This window comes from Saccoglossus kowalevskii, chromosome 18 (assembly GCF_978046115.1).
Source record: "Saccoglossus kowalevskii chromosome 18, keSacKowa6.1, whole genome shotgun sequence".
Taxonomy (NCBI): Eukaryota; Metazoa; Hemichordata; class Enteropneusta; family Harrimaniidae; genus Saccoglossus; species Saccoglossus kowalevskii.
The window spans coordinates 9,682,643-9,710,150 of record NC_140658.1 but is presented as its reverse complement, the minus strand read 5'-3'; the positions used below and the strand labels follow the sequence as shown (position 1 = coordinate 9,710,150).

General features: G+C 37.1%; 3 protein-coding genes across 3 annotated transcripts; 2 read left to right on the top strand and 1 right to left on the bottom strand.

The window, feature by feature from the left end:
* On the bottom strand, window positions 1-8,422 carry LOC144342952 (hematopoietic prostaglandin D synthase-like). Its single transcript, XM_078005803.2, has 4 exons — window positions 8,272-8,422; window positions 7,676-7,768; window positions 617-837; window positions 1-257 (listed from the first exon to the last, which is right to left on the bottom strand). Exons 1-4 carry the CDS (start codon window positions 8,420-8,422, stop codon window positions 93-95), a joined length of 630 nt encoding a protein of 209 aa, XP_077861929.2. The 3' UTR covers window positions 1-92.
* Window positions 8,423-10,006: 1,584 nt separating this feature from the next.
* LOC144342951 (hematopoietic prostaglandin D synthase-like) lies at window positions 10,007-14,970 on the top strand. Its single transcript, XM_085492781.1, has 4 exons — window positions 10,007-10,231; window positions 12,632-12,724; window positions 14,045-14,265; window positions 14,771-14,970. The coding sequence occupies exons 1-4, from the start codon at window positions 10,078-10,080 to the stop codon at window positions 14,933-14,935; spliced, it is 633 nt and encodes a 210-aa protein (XP_085348907.1). The 5' UTR covers window positions 10,007-10,077; the 3' UTR covers window positions 14,936-14,970.
* Window positions 14,971-16,660: 1,690 nt separating this feature from the next.
* Window positions 16,661-22,116, top strand: LOC102800532 (glutathione S-transferase-like). Its single transcript, XM_006824969.3, has 4 exons — window positions 16,661-16,850; window positions 20,541-20,633; window positions 21,339-21,559; window positions 21,818-22,116. The coding sequence occupies exons 1-4, from the start codon at window positions 16,700-16,702 to the stop codon at window positions 21,980-21,982; spliced, it is 630 nt and encodes a 209-aa protein (XP_006825032.2). The 5' UTR covers window positions 16,661-16,699; the 3' UTR covers window positions 21,983-22,116.
* The last annotated feature ends 5,392 nt before the right edge of the window (window positions 22,117-27,508 follow it).

Here is a 27,508-nt window from a genome sequence, read left to right as displayed (position 1 = left end):
TTAATGAGCTCACTAATTTTATTTCAACATAATTAAAACAATCATATACTATAACACAAATAATTCAAGTAAACCGTTTATATAATTCATTATTATATGCTGGCTTCAGGTCTTTTCTTCATCCACTCAACAATTCTTGGGCGTCTCTCTATGCATTTCTTCAATGCATCTAATTTGGGATAATCATTCAAAACACCTGGTCTCCAATCCACCATAGTGTAGCATATATCAGCAAACGACAAATCAGCCAGCGTCACCTAAGGTTAAGAAAACAATTTTTTTCGGAATTGTGTCGAATACATACCTTAATATTTATGTAGCCTTCTAAAAATTACAATGATTACAGTACAAAAATTGTTCTGAGAATCAAAGAAAATTTAGCTTAATTTTCGCATGGTTTAAATATAATGTAAAATGTCAAAGACTATTGAAAGCTATCACCGACAGTGAATCATACAATGACGGACACACACACAACAAAGATCAACATGCATTATGTAAGATGTACAATTTTGTCATCAACTACAGTACATGTACACCTGTCTTTCAGAGTGTCAATTATTATTTGCCAATACTGATGTGAAAACACGAAATATAAAAAAAGCAATCTTCTTACCTTATCTCCGACAAAGTATCCATCCCCACCATTGTTTTCTTTCAATACACGTTCAAGTCCTTGTAATAACAAAGGGAAGACGTCGTTATAGTATTTGTCCATCAATTCCTGTTTATTCTCCTTGGCAAACCATATGTCAAGTAGCTTCTCGTATATATCTTTCATTGTGTCTGTTATCATGTCTATTCTAGCTTGGTCAAATACGTCATCAGCATACAGACCTGTGTAATCAATGTAATTACTGAGGCAACAGTAATGAACATAATTCAAATTACGCAACCAACAGAGAAAAGATAGACTATTAATACAATACAATACAAACTGGTCGAGTGAGCACGTCGTTTCCAGCGCTCCGTGCGTTTTCGCCTGGTTTTGGTGTCTTGCTTCCGTCTGAGTTGTGATTTTTGCCATAGGCGTTCTGTTTTGTTGTTATTGTCACTACGTGAACTTTCTGGTTTACTTTAACATATGTTGGTGCCTTTTGGAGTGTTCTTGGCAAGGTGGTCGGCGACCAAGATGGCTGCCGCTCACACACGACCACCTTCAACGCCAACAAGTCAGTTAACGAGAAATCATGCAATAAGGTGTGAAAATATTGATGGAATCCCAGTCGAAACCTATGTGGAGGCAATTGCTGATTTGATCGGGGCTACTACTATTGTGGCGGCCTCTCGCATGAACCGATCTGTCATTGTTTTTCTATCTAATTTCTCATGGGTTGATATGGTCTCTGCCGCTGGCATTGATGTTGGAGATTTATATGTGTCAGTCGAACCTCTGGTCCGTCCCTCAACTAAAATTGTTTTATCAAATGTACCCCCTTTTTGCCAGATAAATGTATTACTGGCGCCTTGGCCAGCTATGGGCGTGTTATGAGCGCAGTGCGAGCGATTCCACTCGGGTGTAAAAATCCAACACTAAAGCATGTTAAGTCTTTTCGCCGGCAGGTTTATGTTCATTTAAAAGATCTAAATATTAATGGTTTATTGCCTATTACATGGTCAATCGTACAACATTTATGTTTCATCCGATGAACTGACTTGCTTTTCATGTAAGATGAAGGGACACACACGGAAAACATGTCCAAACTCACAATCAATGGATATGCAAATGACTCACAGTGAAAACAATGGTAATCAAAATAACTCAACAACAGATATGCAACAGGTAAAAGGTAACTTAAATACCACTGGCACATTGACTGACAAAAACGATGACATAACCGATAAAAATGTCACAACACCAGCTGATACTGCTATACAAAATAATATGGCTACTGGCTCAACCAAGAACACGATAAAAAAACGCACGGGTTCACAATCGCCAGTGAGCAGAAAAACACAAAATGGTGACAACATAAATAATGAAAATAACACTGAACCGATCCTCAAAAAGCGCAACGATGGAAATGAAAATGAAATAGAAATTATTGAAGAAAATATTTCAATTGATGAAGAGAGGGTACAAACCCCTCCTTCCCCTCCCATTGCATCATCTTCGCCTCCCGCACCCTCTTCGCCCTCCAAACCCCTTCCACATGTTCATGCAAATGTGACAGTGTGTAACCCTGTGCCACAACCCGATGATACTGTGTTGTCTTCATTTCCACCACCACCCTCACTCGATTTCACTGCTACATCTCCGCGCTACTCACCGCTTTCTGCAATCCCACTTGGCTTAAGTGGGATAACCGATCAGTCTCAAGACGTTTTAAACACACCAAATCTCCCAGATCAAACGAATGTCGAAATGGAGGAAACTGTTAGTGAATGTAGAGACAATGAAGGGTCTACGATATCCGAGATTTCAACGTGTACTGACAGTAATGAAACAGCTATATCAAATGAAAATATTAAAGAGTTTTTGGTGTCCACGCTGCGTTCTCGTAGATTTATAGACAAGTGCTTTGAATTTTGCCCCAATTCTGAAGATACTTGCTAGACACCTAATGAACTACCGAAACTCCCAGCAGTTGAACACTTCAGACAAAGCGCGCATTCACAGACAAATAAATCAGAACTGGTAATTTTATGGCCGATTTTTAAAAGCTCCACTCTCATGATGGCAAGCTCAATAACATACGCAATATACAACGTTAATGGCTGTCGGGATGCTCTTAAACGATATAGTGTATTTGAATATCTTAAGCGTGACCACCCATGCAATTTGTATATGTTACAGGAAACGCATTCTCTTGCATCAGATGAAAACATATGGAAACTTGTGTGGCGTGGCCTTTGTATTTTTTCTCATGGCACTGTTAATCGCGCAGGTGTAGCTATCTTGTTTTCCACAAATTAATAATATCTTATTTCACATTATAAATATGTATGCACCCATCAACGGCGCTGAGCGCATGGAATGTTTTTTCTAAGCTTGAACATTTTATTAGTAATTTAAACAACGACCCTGTCATAATGGGAGGAGATTTTAACTGCGCTACTGAACCTGAAATAGATCGTAATAAAGGTAGAGAACCTGACATGCGCACTGCCAAGCTGCTCAAATCTGTCCTGCATCGCCTCAAACTGTGTGATGCATGGCGTCAGCACCATGGTAACACGTTGAATTTTACTTGGGGTCGTGGTGATACGCTCGTTTAGATAGAATTTACATCAGCAAGTGCTTGCGCGGTAAAATTAAAAATATCAATACCAGTAATGGTGCGCTAGCGTTTTCTGATCATTCTCTTGATAGCATCATCATCGCTATAGACGGTGGTAAACATAAGAGTCCTGTGTGGTGTATGAACACCGGGATTTTAGGAGACGATGATTACGTAGCTGTTATCACTGAGTTTTGGGCGAAGTGGCAATCGCTCCGAAACAATTATGCGAATATCCAGGCGTGGTGGGACATCGGGAAAAACAAAATCAAATTACTAACCCAGAAATATTGCACATTTAAAAAAGATAAACACAAAACAGAAAAACACGTTTTGGAAATGGAAATCCAAGCCATTGAATGCACTACTACCCGCAATGCACTGCTCTCCAACACCTACACCGAAAAGACTTCTTGCACACCTCGTTAAACATAAAAATACTGGTCTTACTACTCGTGCGCGACATCAGTTTCTAAACGAAAGTGATGTGTGTCACTCCTTCTTTTTCCAGGTAGAGAAAAAGAATGGCAATAAAAAGGCGATTTTTCAGCTCAGGCGCCAAGATAACACACTCACTGAAAATCAAACTGAAATTCGCAAATTCATACATGATTTTTACAAAAACCTGTACACTCCCGATAACATCGACATCAATGCTCAAAATAACATTTTTGAAGGCCTCCCGAAGCTTAGTGAAACCGACCGTGACGACCTTGACGAACCGATCACACTTGACGAAATGAGCACTACCGTCAAAATGCTTTCACACGGGCGTACGCCTGGCATTGATGGGATACCAAGCGAGTTTGACCAAACGTTTTGGCACATTATTGGAAGAGATCTGTGTGAAGTTTTTACTGCTGCTATGATGGCTTAATTATCGAGTTATTAAACCTTCAAGTCAGGTAACCGGTGATCGGGAAGTTCGCCACCCATTCAATCGAACAAAGACACACAGAGAATCGAAATGTGTTACATTTGGTCTCAGCCGTGTTGCTTCTCGGCCGTACCCCCGACTGACTCTCTCATGCCGAGACCACTTTATTCACTTTTCCAACTGTTAACCAATTACAGAGAAGTTAAAAGACTCTAAGGTGTGGCCTTCACACATATAGCCAATCACGCAAAGTATTTAACACACCATAATGTTAGATTAATTGCCCCCGATTCGGGACATAACTCGCATACTTATCGGTGCCTCGTTGACTTAACCAACTTCCATACTTCCATAGTCGACCATTATATCAGCCAGTTGTTCCAATCACTAATTCCCTAACATACGAATGAAGCTGATCATGACAAGTCACGAGCAGGTGTGGATCATTCAGGGTCAGGGTCATCAGTGAAAGTCGCGATTACTGCAAAAAGCGGCCTCACCGAAATACATGGAAATAAATCATGACACTGCCATCAACGAAAATGCGCTCCCTCTATCTTGTACTAGAGCAGTTGTTAGTCTCCTTCCTAAGCAAGGTAATGTCACCAAGCTAAAACACTGGCGACCAGTGAGTCTGTTATGCAGTGATTATAAAATCTTGCAGTGCGACTGCGCGGGGTTATTGGCACCATTGTCCACCCAGACGTCAGACTAGTCAAGCTTGTAGCGTTCCCAACAGGCACATTCATGACAACATTAGTCTCCGACGTGAGAGCATTGCTATGCCTACGTTACTAACTCTCCTCTGGCCATTGTTGCCCTAGACCAAGAAAAGGTATTTGATAGAATAAACCATAGCTATCTCTTTAACACACTTTATGCCTTCGGTTTTTGTGACCGCTTCATTTTATATTTTCGCCTCATTTATGCATACGCCCAGTCTCTGATTCGCATTAATTACACTCTCACAACACCCATCACAGTGGTTAGGAGTATTCGACAAGGCTGTTCAATGTCCACTGCCCTCTACGTTATAGCCATTGAACCACTACTTCAGAAAATCATAAATGATAAAAACATTGAAGGGTTAGTCATACCACACAGTAATAAACATCATTGTAAACTTACTGCTTATGCTGATGATGTTGAATTTTTCATAACCCGTAAACAGGATTTTAGTTCACTTGCTCACTGGTTACAAGTGTATGAGCGGGCATCAAACTCAAAAATAAATCTGCAAAAATCTGAAGGGCTATGGGCTGGTAGCTGGCGCAACAACACTGACTCTTCTCTTAACATCAAATGGAATAGTGTGGGATTGAACGTGTTGGGTGTTTATCTTGGGAACAGCCAAACATATACCGACCAGAACTGGGATGAACTTGTGTCAAAACTGAATAACAAAATTAATTTCTGGAATCACTTCGTTCATAGCATGTCCTACAGAGAGAGCACACTTGTTATTAATAACCTGCTTTCTTCACAGCTATTGTACCGTATTAACAGCCTAGCACCACCCATGGACGTAGTTCTGAAGGTGCAGAAATTGTTGCTTGAATTATTTTGGCAAGGCCGACATTGGGTCTCTACCGAAACAGTGTACCTCCCCTTGGAAAAAAGTGGGCAAAACGTCACGCACCTCCCAACGCGCATCAGCGCTATGCGTCTCGGTTACATTCAAAGATACCTGTACAACAACCATAACCATCCTTGTTTTAAATTCACTGACTATTTTTTTAACCAAGTAAGTATTGAGCACTTTGCCAGTCAACTTCTATGTATCACTATTAATGCACCTCTACGTCATCTGCCATTGTGAACTCCTCCAGTGTTGGAAGTCTGTTGATAAAATGCGTAAGTATAATGATAGTAACGTTATTGATATTCTCAACGAACCACTGTTTCACAATCCACTCATTCTACACCCCATAGGAAATGAACCGTTTGAACTCAGACACTTTATGGATGCAGGAGTAAACAAAGTCAGGGACCTTGTCCAGGAAACAAAATGTATCTGGTTGGGTACTGCTGATCTGGCAGATAGAATTAAAATCCGCTCCGAGCGTATTCTTCAGCTCAGTATAAAGGTTATTCATGATTCCATCCCCACAGAATGGAAAGACACAATCAACACCTATTTCAAAAGTAAAAACGAGTGCAATCATTCTCTTTCACACCTCAGCTTTCAACTCCACTTTTCTGATGACCTTAGCTTACCACTTTATAAATTTGAAATGGGTGCACTTTATAAATATCTGATTCAGGTTCTCTACGTCAGTCATCATCCACAAAAACTAGATACTGTTGGCGTGACATACTGAGCCTACCTGAAAATGCCAAGCCCAATTTCCACGATTGTTATAAAGCACCAGTTATTGGAAAATATAGGGACCTGCAGTGGCGTATCTCTCATGGTACGTTTCCAACTGGGAGATTTCTGTTTAAAGCCCGTCTGAACAGTTCTGATAAGTGTCCTTTCTGTGATGAGGTCGATACTCTTCAACATATCTTTTTTGATTGCTCGTCTAATGATAACCTACTCTACCTTTTTATGAACATCACGTCTCGTCTGGTTCAACAAGACTTTCGGATTCCTGGTTGGTGGTTCATAATATTACCACCCCGTCGCTCAAAACAATTTCATTCTAGCCAGGCACAAAGCATATTTTGCTTCTTAGCGTGCATGGCTAAAGTTGCGATTTACTCCAGTCTATGGATGTGGGAGAATGAGGTTACCCTTTGCCACAACTGCCTCCAGGTCACCCTTGGGCAAGGTGTAGCACCTGTGAGCCTTGGGTGCCAACTTCCCAGATAACAAGTTTGGTTGACGTCAGTAAGGGCATACGGTCGTAAAACTCCTGCACAAACAGAACCGCATAGGTGGACAATTGTTCATGTATATATTAGTTCCAGTTGTTCTTAACAATTGGCAAGGGGGATCGTAACCTCTTGTGGCGAGAACCAGTGTGACTGGCCTGCCAACGGGGTGCTAAGGATTTCATTGGAAAAGTTATCAGTTACATCCGTTAATGTAATTTTGTTTTACGTACCCGTAAATCAAAAATCACAATACGGAAACTCACACTATTAAAACGTTGGACTGAATATCCTTCTATTTTCTCTGATGTTTGCCGAAGATGAGAATCTGTTATTTCTAGTATCTATGCACACATTATTTAACAATTAATTCAAAACATATAAATTCCATTGACTGTAAAATATAGTTACACGAACATTCTACCGAGTGTACTGATTTATGTTCGTCACGAAACGATGCATTTCATGAAGGTATGCATATGTATATACGTATATACAATTTCGTTTTGAATTTGAAGAACAGAGACCAAGGAAAAGTGAAACAAATTAATATCGTTTTTCTTTTTTTGAATATAAGTTGTTGAAAACATTGGCCATTCGATCAACTTCTCCTCTGAAAACTGTTTCAAAAGCTGCATGTATGTTTGAAATGTTGTAAAAAAAATAGTCGTAACGGAGTACCTTCATCAGCCTTAACAATTATCATTGGCTATCATGCAAGTTAAGTCGTAGTAGTTGACATTAAACAATAAATCTTTACCGTGTCGCCTTGCTAGAAATCTTGCTATGGCTTGACTTTCACCGATGGTCACTCCATCCACTTCCAATATTGGTGTGCGTGAGAATGGAAACCCTGGCAGATGACAGTACGTAAGGTGCAATACAAATAACACTTGTGCATGTATTTTGGGTTTGTTCATTTATCTATGATGTGGATTTCACTTGGTTTAAAAGCTTTAATTCATTTTGTTTGATAACGTGCTTTGCATTCAACCCCCTGCAATTTGCCGTGTTTTATTACTGGTTATCAGTCGAGTGTACAATGCCAGCTGTAGCAATGCATATAGCGGTTGAGTTTATAGCGTGTGTAGTGATATATAAATAAATGGTTCAGGCTGTATAGTAAACAAAAAAATCATATTTGACAAATTGTCAAAATGTTATTATAGGATTAAAGGAAAGATGCGTTTATGTATGATGATCAATATAACTAACATAACAATAGCATATTCACGCATGGTCCTGTTGCATACCACAGAATGGAGTTACATGATTATACAACATTGCTTTAGTGATGAAAGAATTATAATTATAAAAATATAAATCCCCTTAACAAATGGAATAGATATTACTCACGACTAATGCCTTGCGATCTTTTCAGTGCTAACCAATCACCAGGCCAATTAATTCGTTTATCTTCGTACTTGACTCCGGCCTCGGCCAACACAAACCGAGCCAATTCCCCCCGTGACCTATGTTGGAAATAGACGAGTTTATACTGCGACATTACAGACTGTCAACATTTGACGAATGAAAGGAGAAGTACGAACAGGTTCGCAGTATATGTGTAGTGGTCACATGACCATGTTGCCAGTTGCCAATTGTGAGCTGTGTTATCAAAAGCCAAGGCTGATTCGCAGTATGTGTTGTGATCACGTGACTCCAATATCAGTTCAATGCTGTATCGCATGTATGTAAAATAATACTACCTAAAAAAGCGCTCTAAAATATATAATCTTTGTATATAATGTTTATTGATCTGAACATTTTTTTGTTAATGACACTGGAAAACTTAAGTCACTAGACAGTTCAAATAATAATGTCTCTATGACGCGTGGCCTCATGAACGGGAAACGGAAACCTGTCAATGGGACACACTGAATACGAACTCTTTCCGTAACGTATTGAAAATTAATCGTAAATGCGGTTTGTCCCCAAACTGTTTCGACAAGACTTGTTATAGAATGGTCGACAACAAGGCCGACAATAGTGGAACATTATATATATCCTTGGTAGTTTTAAAGAATCAAAAACAGCTTTATTCGCCAAGATAATATAATGTATCGTTTCACCCCCACCCCCTTCCCGTCATTCCCAAACCTACTATCAACCTGATGTATATTTGCTCTATTGATATTCTATGATTCAATTTGCATAACAAAGCAGTGTATTTTTGCAATAATGTTACCATTACTTCTGATCGATACGTGCCACACGTATGTTATTCCTAAATACCTAGTCCTTAAGTACCTAAGTAGTTTTTCTATTTTCATCTCGCTGTAAGCTTTTTTTTAGATTTTAATTTCTTTAAGGCAGATATGTTGATGACAATTTCAAATATAATAAAAATACAAATATAAAATGTAAAGTAAATATCACATAACAAGCATTCTTGCAGATTACCATACCTAATGTTGTCAAAAGTAAGTAAAATAAAACAACTCTAAGATACTTTAATGTTCGTGTATTAAATATACATAACATAGGTATGTATAAGGTAGGATCACTTCCTTCTGACAGGCACAAAACAACATAACCAGTTTGTATACTACTATATTGTACAGTTGAAATAACAACATACCTCGCGACAAAGTCTGAAAATACGACAACTGGCCACGACAGTACATGTAAGCACTTTTGAGTGACATTATACTCAATGTGAATTTGTCAATAGTGAATAACCACTAATATTACAAGTGTTTCTGTCGTTCGTCTTGAACGTCGCCGGTATTTTTTATAATAATTATTTGTTTTAAAATGTTCAAACATCACAGCAAACTTTATAGTTGCTCTGATCCTCATCCATTCTCTATCCCAACCCTAATTTCATCCTTAATATTGCTTATACCAAAATTATTGCACCTGTGATGTTTGTAAATAAAAGTGACGTTTCTACGGTAATTGTTACAAAAGTATTATATTATTTAACAAAATATTTTTTCTTTTATTTGTAATAATATTTTTGACTTATATCTGTCGATTTGTTATTTACCCAAGCTGCACACTGTGATGACATTTTTAGAAAGTACCCGTACCTTCTGGAAACCGGTCAGCAATACCCGGTCAACAATAGCGCCCCCTATAATTCTGGCTTGTAAATAAGGTCACGGCAAGGTCACACGGTACTACACGTGTTATCATACTGCTTCGCCTGTTCACACAATGTCGCAGTACAAGCTTGTGTATTTGTATGACTTCAGATCACGTGCAGAATTGGCTCGGCTGGTCCTTGCTGAGGCCGGAGTTAAGTACGTAATAGAACTAATTGATTGGTATAAAGAATGGCCGGCACTGAAGAGCACGCCAGGCATTAGCAGTAAGTCGAATCAGTGGAGCCTATTCGTGACTACATTACGTTTTTCTACAGTGTTAGTTATATAACTGATCATAACTGGGTACATGAATTAATTGACTTTGTATGTGTAAACTATCATATTCTGCATGCTGTCTGTAAGAAATTTGACTTGACGATGTCCGCGCCTCTACATTATTAAATATACGCTATTTCTGAACACGAAGGATTATTGTAGCGACGTGCAGGTATACTTACACTTGCGCGGCGCTTCACTCGTCAGTTCAAATTTATTACCAGTGGCGGTGGCACTGGAGGAGGGGTTGCAGAGTCCGCCCCCCCCCCAATCAAGCTGTGTCAGCAAAATTTGCCCCTCAAAATGCGGGAAGTAGCGTTTCAGAGGGTCTAGATTAAAATAATGTTAAGAGGAAGCGGATGCCCCGGACCCCCTAGTAAGATCGCAGCGAAGGCAGACCCCCCCCCCCCCAATGCAAAATTACGTACCGCCGCCTCTGATTACTCCGCTCCTAGAGCGAGGTGTTTGCTTTTGGGGGATTGGGTTTTTTTGTAGACGCGGGTTTTTTACTGGAAATTATCATTTACTAGAGAAGGTGTTTGTTTGCATTCATTTTAAGTGGAATGTTATTGGCGTCTTTCATGCCCGGATCATAACTGGTGTATTAAGTACAGAAAGGATGCTCGCCTTCATTTTGAAGGGAACATAAATCAATGTAATGTGAACATAAATCAATGTAATGTCCCTGTTGACCTTATCAATAATTCACTCATCTGTTATTCCCATATATATATCGATACACATTCACACATGAGTGAAGAAAACTTATAACTGGTTTAATGTTTAATAAGTTCACACGTGATGCAAAAACCATTTATTACCTGAAATAGTAACAATTTGTAGCTATTCCTGCGCAGTCACTCATTTCGGCCTTGGTGTCAACCGCATAATGTAAATATGTTCTTGGCATTGACATTTCACTGTGAGCAACCATAATGACTGCGATGCTATGTGAAAAAAAAGAGTGATCAAAGGTCTATAGTCCACGTTTATCTGAAACCATGGTAATGCCTCGAAATCGGGATGGCTCATTCAGGGAGTCGTCACCTGCGCATGCGTCAGATAACCATAGCGTGTCATTGTTTACAAACAAGCGTCTACCCTTGAGCCTTTGCGTTTTTAGCGTGTGTTGTTATCGTCCCTTGGGACTCAATTCCCCTGCTACTGTAACATGCTGAAAATGCTTGCCCGCAGGCACGAACTAGTCCACTTTCTAGGCGAGGTTCAGAACAAGAAATTTGCGCATTGTGACCAATCTAAGTCAGTGACATTCGTCAAAAACAAAGGACTCCCAGCACTAAGACAACTGGTGGAATAGATGTTGCCCTAGTTAGCGAGTTAGAAGCTTATTACAGAGATAAGGAAATAGAAACAGAGCCTTTACACGCAGACGTGATGGACAAAATGTTGATATCGTGGGAGAGCTTGTTTACATTTTCACCATTTCTACTAATAGTAGTAAAAAGTAGTGAATGCATGCAACTTCGTAAAATAGTCATAAGTGATTCAGAATTGACTATGGTTTCCAATATTCCTGTCAGCCTTGTAGCTCTCTGGCAATCTGGGAAATGCTTTCTAGTCGAGTATTTAAATGAGAGTCCATCCCACGCTTCCGCAGGTACACGTGGGGTGTAGTGCATTACGATTGTTATCGTATCCAATGATCAATTTCCTGAGCTTGGTAACTTTTCTATTTTTCGGAAAATGTAAAATGACGTTCAATAGTGTATAGTTTTTATATTGTTTTGAAGTGTAAGTGGATGCAAGAAATGATTGCATCAGATATCATATTTTTTCATCAAAAAGTTCTATGCAAAATAATGATGTTCCTGTAAATACCTTGTGCTATTTTATCTCTCAAATTTGTGTGTTATATGTTTTATAAATATATTTCCCTCCTGTAATTTTTCTAGTAGAATTTCTGATTTAAATTTGTTCATGATGAATTATGAAAACTTGAAATATGACAATATTGAGTTATGCTCTGTGCAACAGTGATACCAAAATTTAACAACGTTATTAAGTCTATTATATCTGATTGGAACATATTGAAATAAGGTTGAGCCTAGTCGTTCTCTACAAAAGTTTGAACAAAATAATGCACTTTTGTATTATTGGACTTGTCTTGTGACATGTATTAACAGGAAAATCACTTTTTTCGAAAGAAGTTATAATAATAAAAACTGTTCATTATAAATTAAATATCCATCAACTAGCACACCAAACCATTACTTGGTTTTGACTTTTCACAAAGACACAACCATTTGTGGTATTTCTGTTATCGTCTACAATTTGCTAAATTGTTTCAGTATATTTGATATTTCGTATCACACGTTGACATTTTTCAGGGTTTCCGTTCCAACGAACACCAATATTGGAAGTGGATGGAGTGACAATTGCGCATAGTCAAGCCATAGCCAGATTTCTAGCAAGACGACATGGTAAGGAATTATTGAACTGCATATTGAGATTTTTTTTAAACACTACTAGTATTTATATAATTAGCGCCCTCTAGTGACGGGCAATTCTGTAACGCCATAACGACGTATAAGGATGTCAGGCATGCCGTTAAAACTGATTTTGGTTGTATCATTAGAATACAGTAAAACATATCAAAAACATAATTTTTATTTATTGACGACTACAAATCAAAATAATATCGATGCTTTGAAAGACTTATAGATGATTTTCCCGAAAGTCGAATATCAGCCAAAAAAATACATATTAAATACGTATTTCTGCACAAAAGTCTTGCTACTTCCAGGGAAATGGTACATTTACAAGGGCTTTGTTGCTTGAGAGTTGACCGCCGCACTGCGCAGTAACTTCCTAGCAGGAACCGTTATAGTTATTATATATACTAATATGTGTTACAGACAATGTTGTCGCAGCAGATCACGATTTAGGGCCAATCAGTGTTTGGCAAAAACGTAAACAAATGACGTCACAGTGCGACGGGCTATTCTATTTGGAATATTTGAGCACTGGAATGATTTTTTTTCAAAATTTCATATAAAATGATCACGAATAATGTCATAATTTTAGACAGCGTCCTCAGTAAACAAAAAGCTATTAGAATCTTGCTGTAAATTTATAAACTTTCGTTATGACTGTTCTCGCGAAGTGGTATGAAAGGTTGATTTCATAGGCGACAATGATGGCATGCAATCAACAGAAACACTATTTGTTTGACTGTATTCATACTGGATGGCTTATCGTAATAGATAATATACAATTTCCTAACTTCTCGAAATCCCGCGTTATGTTTGAAATTATGTGTGAGGTTATAGCGTCTTAGTTTGTCAAAACATCGCGTGGGATTGGACAAATGCTGAAGTTAACATTACATGTAGATTAAAGAGTAAAGGTATATCAACAACACATTCTCCTCCGAAAGATTTATATTTCGATATTTAACTATAATAAAAGAAATTCAATCTCAAAATCAAATTATTGAATTTTTGCGGCAGTCGTTCGGTGCACGCCTTTCACGCATAACGCGGGATCTCGTGAAACTACCGACGAGAATTGTTTGTTGAGCTGCTTTTTGACATGTTGCACGTTCTACAATCCAGTCAAACAAGTTTGTGTAGGAACAACCATACAAATTAATAATTAAGAAAGGTTGTATGTGACAACAACATTGGAAAAGCAAGTATGGCGTGTATATCTTTCCATATGAATTATGATTGAGAATTTCCATTGAATGTCCGGTATTTTTAATTTGGTGTATGCAACATCTAACTCCGTTGACTACACAGGTCTGTATGCAGATGACGTCTTTGACCAAGCAAGGATAGACATGATAACAGCCACAATGCAAGATATATATGAAAGATTATCTGCTATATGGTATGCCAAAGAGAATAAACAAGAATTAAAGGAACAATACTATAACGAGGTCTTCCCAGTATTTTTACAAGGACTTGAAAGTGTATTGAATGAAAACAATGGTGGTGATGGATATTTTGTAGGCGAAAAAGTATGTGAATTTTCAATTGAAATCGGTAGTTGTCAGATGTGTGAGTAGATCAGGTGACATACTGTAAGATATGCAGTCCTGTGGTGTGTATTGATTTGAATGTCTTTGAAGATCGTTTATACCAAGTACTTCACATGTAGTTGCTGCAAATTGTTGTGTGCACGCAGTTAAACATAATTGTTTTAATGTTTATTGTGGGTGCTGGATGTTGCTTTATTCGAGGCAAGAGACAAGACAATGTGATGTTATCACACAAAATGACTTAAAATGGCTGCGTAGAACACTGGTAATGGGAGATGGAAACTATGAGATAAAATAACTGCTAATTTCTAATTTTCAAATGTTTATTGACTGAATTTCTCAGTTCAATAATGAACATTTCATGAGAAGACGATTTGATGTTGGTATGTATATTTATGCATATTTGTCTGTGACTGAAGAAATCAATATATTAGTCAGATCTAGTTATTTATGAAATGTACGAATGTCATTTCATTACACTTAGGTGACACTGGCTGACTTGTCTTTCGCCGATATAAGCTACACGATGGTGGATTGGAAGTCAGATGTTTTAAAGAATTATCCTAAGTTGAATGCATTGAAGAATCGTGTGGAAAGTCGTCCACGAATTGCTGAGTGGATGAAGAAAAGACCAGTGTGTGATCTTTAGTATTGCATTTAATAAAAGACCATCTTGCATTGAAACTCTTGTTGCTGTATCTATCCTAATTGTCTTAGTTTAAATTACTTGTCGTGATTTTCTTTGCATATCACTGTGCATGGATAATCACCATTGCATACCATTGTCTTGTAAATTCTTAATAATGCTAAATATATAAATGTTGTGTATGTTAAACATGATTAATGTAATATTGTGTTTATTCTAACGACTCAAACTTGAATCAAAGAAAGCTTAGAAAACTCCCATGTGCTGAAACTATTGGAGACACATTAAAAATAATTCAAAATTACTTGAGATATTGATGGAAGAGCTGAAAACTAATATGAACAGATTTGAGTGTAAAACTAATGAGGTAACAGACCATCTATGTACCAAGTTTTATTAGTACTTGAGATATCAATGGAAAAACCCAAAAATTGACTGATCATTATGAAAATTAGGAAATTGGTACGCACGGATTTTTACTAAAAACTAATCAAAACCTAATACTATTTCAGATCATCTATGTACAAAGTTTCATCAAAATCCAATTAGTGGTTGTTTAGATATCAGTGGAACCGTCATGGAACAGCTAAAAAAATAGCAAATTATTATGCAAATTAGCTAATTAAGATGCACGGACTTTTACCCAAAAATATTCAAATCTGCGCATAAGTTCAGATCATCTATGTACAAAGTTTCATCAAAATACCAGTGGAACAGACGAACACGCATTGTGTGCTTCGCACATGGGAGTCAAAAACTTTGACCCTTTGCCATAAATCAGAAATAAGGTACGCCTACGTCCAAAATAAAAAAAAACAGTGTGACCCCCTAAGATCTACAATCCACGAAACTGACAGGTTCCTCCGTAATAGGCACACTTTTTAGTGTCGAGTATTTGTTCGGCCTAGTGCCCAAGATAGTGACCAAAAGCAGTGCTTTCATACTTGAACCGGCACGGTTACTCGTGTGATTAACTATACACACATTAATATTTCATGTTGCTGACTTTTGTTGACAAGAACGAGAGGGGAGTTGTGGCCGAAATATTGTGATTCGTGGTGTGGGAAGTGCAATGATCAGAACATTTGGTTGTGGTATATTGTGGGAAATCATGACACAGCATTGCAGTTTTAAGTTAGGTGTTGACGTCATGGTCACGTATTTGCCACAGGAATGTATGCTTGCATACAATTTTGTTTCAGCTTAATCTACGATCATTTTTTAATACTAGTACTACATTTGTTTCCGTTGTGGCCGCAAATACCGGCGGAGCAGTTTAAAAACAACAGACGTTTCAGTGACTTGTAAAGTAACAACGCGAGTCACCAAATCAATTCTAATCTCACTAATAAACACATAAGTAGTTCTATTGTACCTTATCAGTGAGTCTGACCTGCGACCTGTTAACATATCATAGTGATTTGTATTTAACTCTACGTTCAGACTTTTTTACATAACGTATTCACCTACTACTGTTTTAACCGGAGACAATGTTCACACGTACCTCATATCGGAATTAAACACGGATCTCGGAGGCCGAAACCAGCCCTCTAAGCAAAATATTCCTAATCTTTTTACAGTTGTTTTCCACAAAGAGGGTTAAAATTACCCCCCCCCCCTTGAACCCGCGCTTGGTTACACGTGTAGACATCACATTATGTTAATTCCATTCGTACTATGCCACTCAATTGCACCATACAGTCTAAACCACGTCACCTAACCAGGTCAGGTTACTCGTTATCTCATTTACAGTTAGTGAACACCAACATGTCGCAGTATAAGCTAGTATATTTCCAGTTCAGAGGACGTGCCGAATTAGCTCGCTTGGTTTTTGCCGAGGCTGGAATTGAATATGAAGACATAGTAATCGATCGGAAAGATGAATGGCCGAAACTGAAGAGCTCACCAGGCATTAGTAGTAAGTCAAACCAGTTTTCATATCTGTAGCCAACTAGAGGTCACGTCATTATTTTTTCACGCTACACTGTTACCCATCGAACATTGGTGCTAAAACCACCACTAGCTCAGAGCCAACGTCCGCACGTTCCAGTGAACAAATACAAAATAACTACAAGAGAACTGGTGATGGTTATGAACCATAACTGCCTCAGCACAAAGGCTGTTGTGTAATACCAGGGAATGTAAAGGGAAATGTATTGTAGTGTTACCTCTGTGTAATTTACAATATGTCTGTATTAACCTCCACTATTAAGGACAATGTGGGAGTAGAAGCAAGGCTACGCAAATTTTGCGAAATAGTAGTTAGTTAGAATTACCAACAATTGTGGGATATAAAGAAGTGGCCTATTAGCCCATGAAACATACTCGCACATATCCATACATGTCTTATTGTGTGGGGCAAAGCTGTCATGTACACAATCATAATAACTGGAAATGGTTTCACAACAGAAAAAAAAGTGTTAATGCTGTAAATAATTATGAACAATAAAAACTGAAATTTAGAAAAACTATGAACAAAAAATAATGAAAGTCTGTGTTTTTCTGTACAGTTTCCAGGAAATTATTAACCGAACCATAACATTTATAGAAAACACAGTGCTGAGATTCACTTCGAGTATATCAGAAATATCATCTTACAATTGCATGTAAGTCGTCAACACGTACAGTTTGGTGACATAATTCAAATTTTGTATAGTTCAATATGCATACAACCACCCATATACTAGTACATTTTGACAATAAACCCCTCTTTCACATTGTGCAAATACAAACAAGACATTAAACCTTCCTGATAGTAACATGTAAGCGTTGTATAAACCCGAATGAAAAGTCTAGAGTCACGGCGAATACTTCTATCATGTAGCCCATTTAAAAATCTCTTCAACTATCCAAGACCAATCACTAATGTGCGGGGTCATTAATTAAATAATATTAATTTTATAAACACTTACACATTCCCCGGGGGGATTGGCAATGGCTACAAATGTTTAAGAAAGAATAAAAGGTTAAAAAAATTTAATAAATAAAATAAAAACATACAAAAAGACTAAGCTAATACATTTACTGTAACAGAGAACGAAAATATTAAGACTAAATTATTATACAATAAAAAGATAGAAAAAATGCAAAACTTAACTGGGAAAGAAAATTGTCACTGGGGTTGCTGTCAAAACACTTCTTTAGGTACCTTGCTGAAGGGAGTGTTAGACCACTGTTTAGCAAGACTATGAATTGTGTCTTTGGTGACAATTTTTTTTTTCAATTTCAAATAAGACATTTTTATCGGGGGTATAACTTTTGCATGACATCAGTAGGTGATACTCATCTTCTACTTGGTTCTGAGTTTTACTTGGTTCTTGAGTCTCAGTTTTCAAGTTATGGTCACTGAGGCGGAATTATTTAAATTTTCGCGCATCTCAATATTTTACAGGGTAACAAGGTAGGTTTCAAAAGCAAAATTGTTTTTTAATTCTCTGTATGTTCATTCTCTGTATTCCTCAAAATAATCGTCCCAGGGTTGTTACTAGAAGGAAATGTCCTTTGACAGCATTTCTTGAATTAATTTCCATTGCACAAAAGAGCAGCAAATACTGTTACTGAAGCACAGAATTGGCATAATTTTTTTTCCCGGCCATTCGCGCAAACTGCAAATCAAGACTTTTACGTCATCCATAGTTGTTGACAGCCGATGGATGATGATGGATGTATTGTGACGTATTTTAACCCCCAGATTCTGACCTTGCATTCTTGCCACATCAGTTTACTGCCCTTTCATACCCGTTCAATTTCCTTTCATTATTTCATCCAGATTTCATGATATTTTATATTTAAAACCAATCTTCATTTCACAGTCACTCTAGTTTTCACTTTTCTAAAATTATCTTACTGATCAAAAGACTTTTCACTCCCATCATGCAATCTCCCATAGTACTTCCGCAGACACAGTGGCGATCGCCAGCATATCTACAAATAACCTTGCTCTCAGGAGCTGAGGAATGAGTAAAGTATCGGGGTTATAACTGAACACGTATCGGACACTCCGATTTGTTTGATAACACGCAGACATACTCCGCCTAAACTTTTCCGTGTTTTGCATTCTTTGGGACTTTCTAACTGTATATAAAAAAAACAATTACTCAATAAACCCTGTCATAGATTCAGGTCTCAATTTCAGTCGCAATCGGCGTCATAAAACTAATATTTTTCAAAACTACTCTTAGATGGGGAACGGTCCAGGCATACGATGCTGTCACGAGGACCCGACGTACTAATAATTCAAAATTACGTACGTATTGGAGGGCGTGGTGCGTGCGTTTTAAGATGATGTGTGCATTTTAAAAACGGCGTGACTGAATTTTAATGGTGTGTGTTTTAAAACGACTTGTGTGTTTAAAAATTATTGATGTGTGTATGTATGTGCATTAAATGTATGTGCATTAAAAATGATGTGTGTGTGTTAAATGATGAGTATATTAAAATGACGTGTGTTCAAAATGACATGTGTATTTTAAAATAATGTGTTTAAAAATGACGTGTGTTTTTAAAAAATGACGTGTGTGAGGTCGAATGAAAATTTCGTGTGTGTAAAAATTAAAAAAAACGCGTGCATTAACCTTTTTACGCATGTGGAGGGCGCTATTTTTGAATGATTTTTTTCCGTGTGTGTGTTAAAAAAATCGCGTGCATTAACCTAGTCACGCCTGTGGAGGCGTCTTCTCAAGTGGTAGCCAGTTTTGTTTGTCTTTAACGTCAATAAGGCACATACAAAGAAACGTGTCCAGCACGAACGTTTCATTCATTCGGCCAAATAAATTTACCAACATTGTCATAGGCCTGTTGAGTTATTCGTGTGGTTGGTTGCTGAAGACAATACGCGGACGTCTAGGCCCATGGGGCCGAATACTGGTTTATCCGTAATAAATCGACAGATTTAATTGTATTTACTGGTAGCAAAGCTTTAACCGTGTAACACTGGTAATCACGTGATCGTGGCAACGATTATAGCGATTGGCTGATCGCATGTGTACTCCGCAACTCCTTAGATTTTGTGATAGAGTTCGTAAGAGATTGTGAGAGAAGAAAGAGAAAAGGAGGTGGCAAGGTACGACACAGCTGACAGTTCGAAAGAATAAAGCTGTAAAGAACTAATGTGTATTCATTGCGGTACGACACTAGCACCTCCGCGTCTTTTGCACGCACGCCTTGGTCCCCCGCACCTCGACCGCCCCTTTCACAACACAGTGACGTGGTACAATCTAGGCATTTTAAAGAAGAAATCTTGTCGGTTTGTGCACGTAATAATTTGCCATAACAACTTTGGCTTTCAAAAAATGCAGTGTTTGTTACTAAACTAGGGGTTCTTCCCATTTGTCCTGGTTGCGCCTAATCGTTTAAAACTTTACGGGGTTGGTACAACTATGGTTAACTGTTACCCCCTCAGCTCATAATTGTTTGTATTTATTAGAGTGTATTAGCTATACAATAATAATTTAGATTATAGTGTTGAAATCCATGTCCGAACAACATTAAATTACACAACATTACAAGGTAAATGCATGTCAAAAAAATAATTTTATAATAAATACCTTGCATTCAAAATTAATTCAATGATCTCACTTAAATTGATTTTCGTATTGAAATGTTTCAGGGTTTCCATTCTCACGGGCACCAATCTTAGAAGTGGATGGAGTGACCATTGGAGAAAGTCAAGCCATAGCCAGATTTCTAGCAAGACGACATGGTAGGGGATGTTGGAAGAATCCAATGTGACTATAATTGTTGCGGGGAATATAATTATACTTTAAAACCCCTGTTACTCATCGCTCACTTACATAAGTCGTGCTGCTATATATTAACCATTTTTTTTAATCGCTTAAAGTACTACCGGGAAAGGTCAAACAAAGATTGATGTGAACATTGAATAGATCATTAATTTATTTCGACGGACGGTAATCAAATAACGTAAATTAAAGATTGATTTCAGTTACACAATAATGAATTGTCTGTTATGTAGGACATACAGAATCCATGACACCTTTCATGAAATGCAAGTAGAGCAAAAATGGCATTGACATTTATATCTATATTGATTGCGCAAGTCGTTTAATGTTTACATCAAAGAAAATATTTCGCTGGATGAATTAATTTTGTCCTATGTGAATATCAAACTAAAATATCTATACATTGCAATGAATCTCTGTATTGACCAATGCAACTTAGTATTATTTTGCCTCTTGTCTCACAAATAAATATACAATATATAAATAGCCCTATTGCCCCTGATTGCGCAGTTAGATCGAAGAATAGATTTCACTGCTTGGATTAATTTTATTTCATGTCAATATCAAATTTGAATGCATTGAATTGACTCCCTATGTTATTATGAGTTTGGTCTAAAGAATAAATATACATATAATATCAATATTTAAATGTATTGACTACACAGGTTTATATGCGGATGATGCATTTGACCAAGCAAAGATCGACATGATAACAGACACAATGAAAGACATATTTAAATGGCTGGCAGAGATATTTTTCGCCAAAGAAAAAAAGCAAGAATTGATGGACAAATATTATAACGACGCCTTCCCTTTGTTATTACAAGGACTTGAACGTGTATTGAAAGAAAACAATGGTGGTGATGGATACTTTGTCGGAGATAAGGTAGGCTAAATACTTCGAATATTATAACACTATTGGTCATCTGCCTCATTGTCTGTGTAATTATTTCTTCAATTGCACAATTGGGTCTATCTGAATGTAGGTTAATAATCGAAACAGCTGTTTTGTATATGCATATATGGTAACATATACAATTGCATATGTAAAATAAGTAACATTCACATTGATGGGTCATGTATATGTGAATTAGTAATTAAACACTTTAGTGAATAAGTGTGCATTTCTCATTGTTATCTTCAGGTCACATTGGCTGACTTAGCATTTATTGACACATGCTTCCCAATGGTTGAGTGGAGACCGGAAGTCCTGAAAGATTATCCCAAGCTAAATGCGTTGAAGCAGCGTGTGGAGAGTCGTCCTAGGATTGCAGAGTGGATGAAAAAGAGACCAGTGTACGTCTTTTGATAATGCTTTGTATAAACGGCTCGCCAGATTAAATTACTATTGTTGCAGTATCTGTCTTAATCTATTTTAAAATTAAAGTCATTAAGCTATATGGTATATATTAAATATACACTCAATGAGAATTTACAAATTTATATTTGTCTGTAATTATTGTATTTACTTTTATTTGTAATTAATAATTCAATTCAATTATGCTTTACAGTAATGTTTTGTAATGCCTTGTGTGTATCGCAACGAATAAAAACACAATAAAATATTCTTACATATTAGTTGCGTTCACGCACAGCTCCTTAGCACGAGCTAAGAGGTCAAATTCCTTAGCCCGTGCTAAGAAAACGTGCTAAGGAATGCTAAGTACGGGTTAAATCTGATCCGAATTTAAGACGCGGTCTAGACCTTAGCACGGGCTAACGAAGTATGCGCGAACGCTTAGCCCAGGGCTAAGCGCCCTCTGCGGCGACATTTGGGTGTGAAAATTGTTCCATGTTCGTATAACGACACTATTCCACCAGTCATTACTGCGCGCTCACTTCCACACTAATCGGGTCACTGTAGTAGAGCGTACAGCAGCTTCAATCGTAGACAAAATAAATTTGGTTCGCTGTCTACGACATGCATTAATAAAACGCTGTATTCTGTTACGCCCGTTGTATACTGTTTATGTGCATTCAAATAAGTGGTCCGTCTTCTCTCGCGTTCCTGTGCACGTCGCTTCAAAATTAGAACGAAACATGCCAGCAGCAGAAATAGAACCTCGCGCGTGTCATCCATTTTTCGTTCGTAAATAGCGGCTTACCAAAGGTCACCGACTAATGGCAGCCCTTAGCCCGTGCTAACGACTGGCCCTCCCTGTGCGTGGACGCAATTGGGTCTAGCCGAAATGCAAATATGCTAGATAAGCCTAAATCAGCTTAAATCTTAGCCCGTACTTCGTGTAACGTGAACACAACTATTGTGAACATAACATTAAATTTAGGTGTGACAATGTGACCAGGTTGAATTGAATATATATTTATATTCTAATAAACGTTATCACAGACATCTACAAGGGATATTTAGCTTATTTGGTCAACTATTCAATATATTTCAACTTCAAATAACGACTTTGTACAACTTTTTCATATAAATCTCCAATACAACATACAATTTTATCCATCCTTCGCAAAATAATGTAATTGTACAAAAGATCTTTCTATTGTTATTATTTGAAATATAGTACATTTCAGATATATGTTAATGCCCAATTCATAACAGCAATGTTCTTTATTATGACAAAAACAATTGTTTTATTAAATAGCCGGTTTGAAACGGTACAAGCTGACACATTTAAAATGGCTATTGAGCTCGGTCATCCTATTCTGTTATCACTGTTGCAGCATACTGTCGACGCAACTTATCAATATGAAAAAAAAAGAATACCTTAACGAAGTCACAATCCATAGCCAAATAAAATTTACATATCCAAGAATACAAAACAAATGGCAGACAAACAATCAACTATTGCGTACATCTTCAAATCAGAAATATGCTTCCTGTTTAGCCAAAAAAAATGACCCGAAAGCAAACTACTATTGACAAAATTTACGATTTATCAGTAATAATTTCTGATTTTCGATTTGAAATTAAATTGAAAATCCTATGTTGGATTGAAGTGTAATTAAAATTTAAGTAAATTGCAATAGTTGCGTTTTAATTGATTTTAATATGAATTTAATTCAAATTAACTGCATGAAATAGAACGGCATAGTATTTTGTAACAGGGGTACATTATAGTGAGATTATCATACCTATCATAAATTGCAAATCGCGTTTATTGCATAATGAATCTACAATTTTGATTTTAGTCGAGAGCAAACTGCATGACAGCGCTAACATGCAATTTACAAGACTTCTCCCAAACACATCTGTGAGTGTTCCTGACTTATACCACGAAAGAAACACAATAAACGTAATTAGTTGCATCACATAAGTAAAACAAAGTGGAAATGCACATTATTAAATAAAAAAATTACCATTCCGACCACCGGAATCCATAATTATTTCGGTCGTAGAAAAAAAAAAACATTTCTTGGGCCAACCTTCTCAATAGTTCAACTCTGTCGTAGAAACGTCGTAAACACCAGGTGTTGTATCTTGGCCAAGGCTGCACAGGTGAAAGGTCTGACTTGCCCAGCCGTTGCAATGATAATTTCAAGCAACGACTTTGCAAACATTTGTTATTGTTCTGATCTGCCGTGATATGCTCTCTATATTCGTTACCATTTGGGTATTTGTTTTGCGGAAAACAGGAGGCATTGCAGAATTATTAATAGCTTTGTCTACTTTAATCTATTTTAATTCATACCCGACAAAAGGCTCGATTTTCGATATGACTTAGCCGATAAGCAATACAACTAACAATATGAATACAGTAAAGTTAGACAACGATACACATTCAGTCTTGAGTAATAGTGTGGGCGAGTATTCTTTACCTGGTTATATGCCAATGTTCAGAAGAAAGAAAAACTACCTAAATGAAAAGGAGTATCTGTTTTGTTGAACTAAACCCTGGCACCCTTTCTATCTTGAGGGCACTGTAAAATCTTACTGGTTTGACTTACTATAAGGGCCTGGTAAAGTTCATCAGTGGCGCACCTTTATCATCTTCGCACTCCACTCTGTGTTCAGCCCAAAACAGTAGAGCCGATTCTACACGTGTTTCTAACGGAAATAAAGTACTTTATACTGTACTATGTGTGTGATTTTGTTGTAGCTAAATGATGTGAAGTATGATAGAATAGATGGTATACAAAATTACTCACGTGATCCTATAGCCCACAATTCCTTCCCTCCGCTCTCTTTCTCTACTATCGATACTGGTTTACCTCGTATGTGATGCATATTAGTGAATTTATGAATTAATTGCATCTGTAAGGGGGTGTTTTAAAATGCTAACACTTCTAGGAGTTTTAGTGTGCCTGTGCATAGTGAAAGAAAAAATCCAATGAAACGATACATGAATGTCACATTCCCTGTTATTTAATTATAAAATACTCATGTAAAATAATGCATGGAACATCTGCAAACAATTGAATTATTATGTATTCTACTTTCATTGACCCGGGTCCAAAATCTCAGAGTACACATACATACACACATACATGCTCAAGAAACTGCATTCATAAATATACCTTTAACAACAATTTGCTTTTTTTGTTAATTCAGGTCTTTGTATACTACCAGGACCGTGATTTGTTTCATTATCACCACTATAATTCCCATCAAAATGTAGTCCTGGCACCCCTAAAACATTTTCCACTGAGATTGGTAATGGTACGACCCATATGTCACTGATTCAGATCAAGGTTATGATATCCCTAAAAACCTGAGCATTACAATCTATGCTAATTATTTATTCTGAGCATGCTCAGTTGCTCTGGCAGTGCAGTAAAAAAGTACATGCATACTCGGCAAAGACTTGTTCATCAACCTGCCAAGTTTCATCGATATCTGCTGCAGCATTTCTGAGAAAATGTTGGAGATGGAAAATGGACATTAACAAAACCCGTTTTAGAAAGTCTTAATGGGCACTAATCAACCGAAATACTTTACAAATTATATAGCAAATTAGTTTAGTGAAAATATTATAAAATAAAGTAAATTACAATTTTCCGTCGTCCTTTTTCTTCTAAGCAGTCACAGAACGAGTTATTATGAAATGTATTTATCGATTAGACCCCAACAAGGCAATGGGATATGATCACGTGCACCCTAAACGTGGAATTTATGATGCAAAGTATATTTCTAAACCCTCAGCGCGCATTCTTAACTGTTCTATAGCTCAATGTATTTTTCCTGCCTCTCTCAAACTCGCCACAATCACACCAGTATATAAAAAGGAATCTGCTCTGGATGTCGGCAACTATACCCCCATATCTATTCTGCCCGTAATCAGCAAAATATTTTTTCAGCTGTAAATGGACAGCTTCCTAAAAAAGTTCAACATCCTCTTGCCCAATATTGTTTTCGAAAAAAAATGCAATACCGCCCTTGCCCTAGCTGACCTTGTTTCTGATATCACTGCCAACATTGACAACGGATTTGTTACATTTGGGGTATTCATTGACCTAAAAAAGGCATTCGATACTCTTGACCACAATATCCTTTTTGAAAAACTGGCTTATTATGGGATAAGGGGTCTCTGATAGGCCTAACTGATAGACAACAAACAGTAAACATTGACAGAACTGCATCCACATTCAGACAGATTCAATACGGGGTGCCCCAGGGATCAATATTAGGGCCTTTACTTTTTCTTATCTACATAAATGATATTAACCACTCTACTGATTTCCACCTGTTTGAGGATGATACAAATTTATTTAAATTCCTGCAAACTAACTCTATTGATCTTTCTAATATTAACAATGATTTTGAAAATGTTGTACAGTGGCGCAATGCTAATGAATTAACAATTAATATAGAAAAAACAAACTATATGATCCTGAAAACTCTGGAAAGAAAAGTAAAAGTGGAGGGACAGCTCGCAATCAATGATACGTTGATAGAGGGCGTGTCTACAGGAGTAACCATTGACCCATGCTTAACTTGGAATTCTCATATTGACAAAATTGTGAAAACCATCAGTCCCAAAATGTGCATTATATCTTGCATTCGTTACTATGTTCCCAGATCAATTCTTATCTTACTTTACAACACACTTATTCTCCAACACTTGATGCACTGTAGTGAAATCTGGGGGAACACATAGCCAACACTAGTCTTCTTAAACCAGTTCTGCTCTTACAAAAAACAAAGTTGTGCGCCTAATCATCTTCTCTCACTTTAAAGCTCACTCTGCTCTTCTTTTTATTCAATTACACATACTTGATATTCACAAACTTTGGAAATTATAAACCTGTCTATTTATCTTGGACCTCAAACACAACAGATATGCACATAGCCGCAATAAGTATGTACATAATTACCCACATTGCTATCCCACAAGATCAGTGTCTAGCGGTAATTTGTCAATTCCTGTTGCTCAAATTACAGTTTTACAATATAATTTTAAATTTGCTGCAGTAAAACACTGGAATTCACTTCCAGACTCCCTCAAAAACATCAAACAAAAACAAATTTAAATACGAAATGAAACATTATTTGCTTTGTTAAATTTCCTGATTACTCTTAGTACTTCCCACTTCTCTGCATAATTTGTCTTTACTTCTGCATAATGCGTGTGTATTCGCTTGCTTATTAACAAACATAAACACCCTTCAAATGTACTATATTTTAAATAATGACGCTAGAATAGTTATTTTAGTTTTCGTTAGCGGATGATGAACAAAAGTTTACGTGTCCCTTGTAGATGTCTGTGTTTATCAGAATATAAATATATATTCAATTGTACCTATCCGTGTTTACATAATGATCACATGGTCACACTTAAATTTAGTGTTATTTTAACAATATGTAAGAATATTTTATTGGGTTTTCATTTGATGCGATACACAATGCATTACAAAACAATATTGTAAAGCATAA

Coding starts and splice junctions, on each gene's coding strand:
- LOC102800532 (XM_006824969.3), top strand. CDS start 16,700: ATGTCGCAGTATAAGCTAGTATATTTCCAGTTCAGAGGACGTGCCGAA. Junction 16,851..20,540: donor GAGCTCACCAGGCATTAGTA/GTAAGTCAAACC, acceptor GAAATGTTTCAG/GGTTTCCATTCTCACGGGCA. Junction 21,560..21,817: donor GATACTTTGTCGGAGATAAG/GTAGGCTAAATA, acceptor TGTTATCTTCAG/GTCACATTGGCTGACTTAGC.
- LOC144342952 (XM_078005803.2), bottom strand. CDS start 8,422: ATGTCGCAGTATAAACTCGTCTATTTCCAACATAGGTCACGGGGGGAA. Junction 7,769..8,271: donor AAGATCGCAAGGCATTAGTC/GTGAGTAATATC, acceptor GTCATCTGCCAG/GGTTTCCATTCTCACGCACA. Junction 838..7,675: donor ATTTCTAGCAAGGCGACACG/GTAAAGATTTAT, acceptor TTGATTACACAG/GTCTGTATGCTGATGACGTA.
- LOC144342951 (XM_085492781.1), top strand. CDS start 10,078: ATGTCGCAGTACAAGCTTGTGTATTTGTATGACTTCAGATCACGTGCA. Junction 10,232..12,631: donor GAGCACGCCAGGCATTAGCA/GTAAGTCGAATC, acceptor GACATTTTTCAG/GGTTTCCGTTCCAACGAACA. Junction 12,725..14,044: donor ATTTCTAGCAAGACGACATG/GTAAGGAATTAT, acceptor TTGACTACACAG/GTCTGTATGCAGATGACGTC.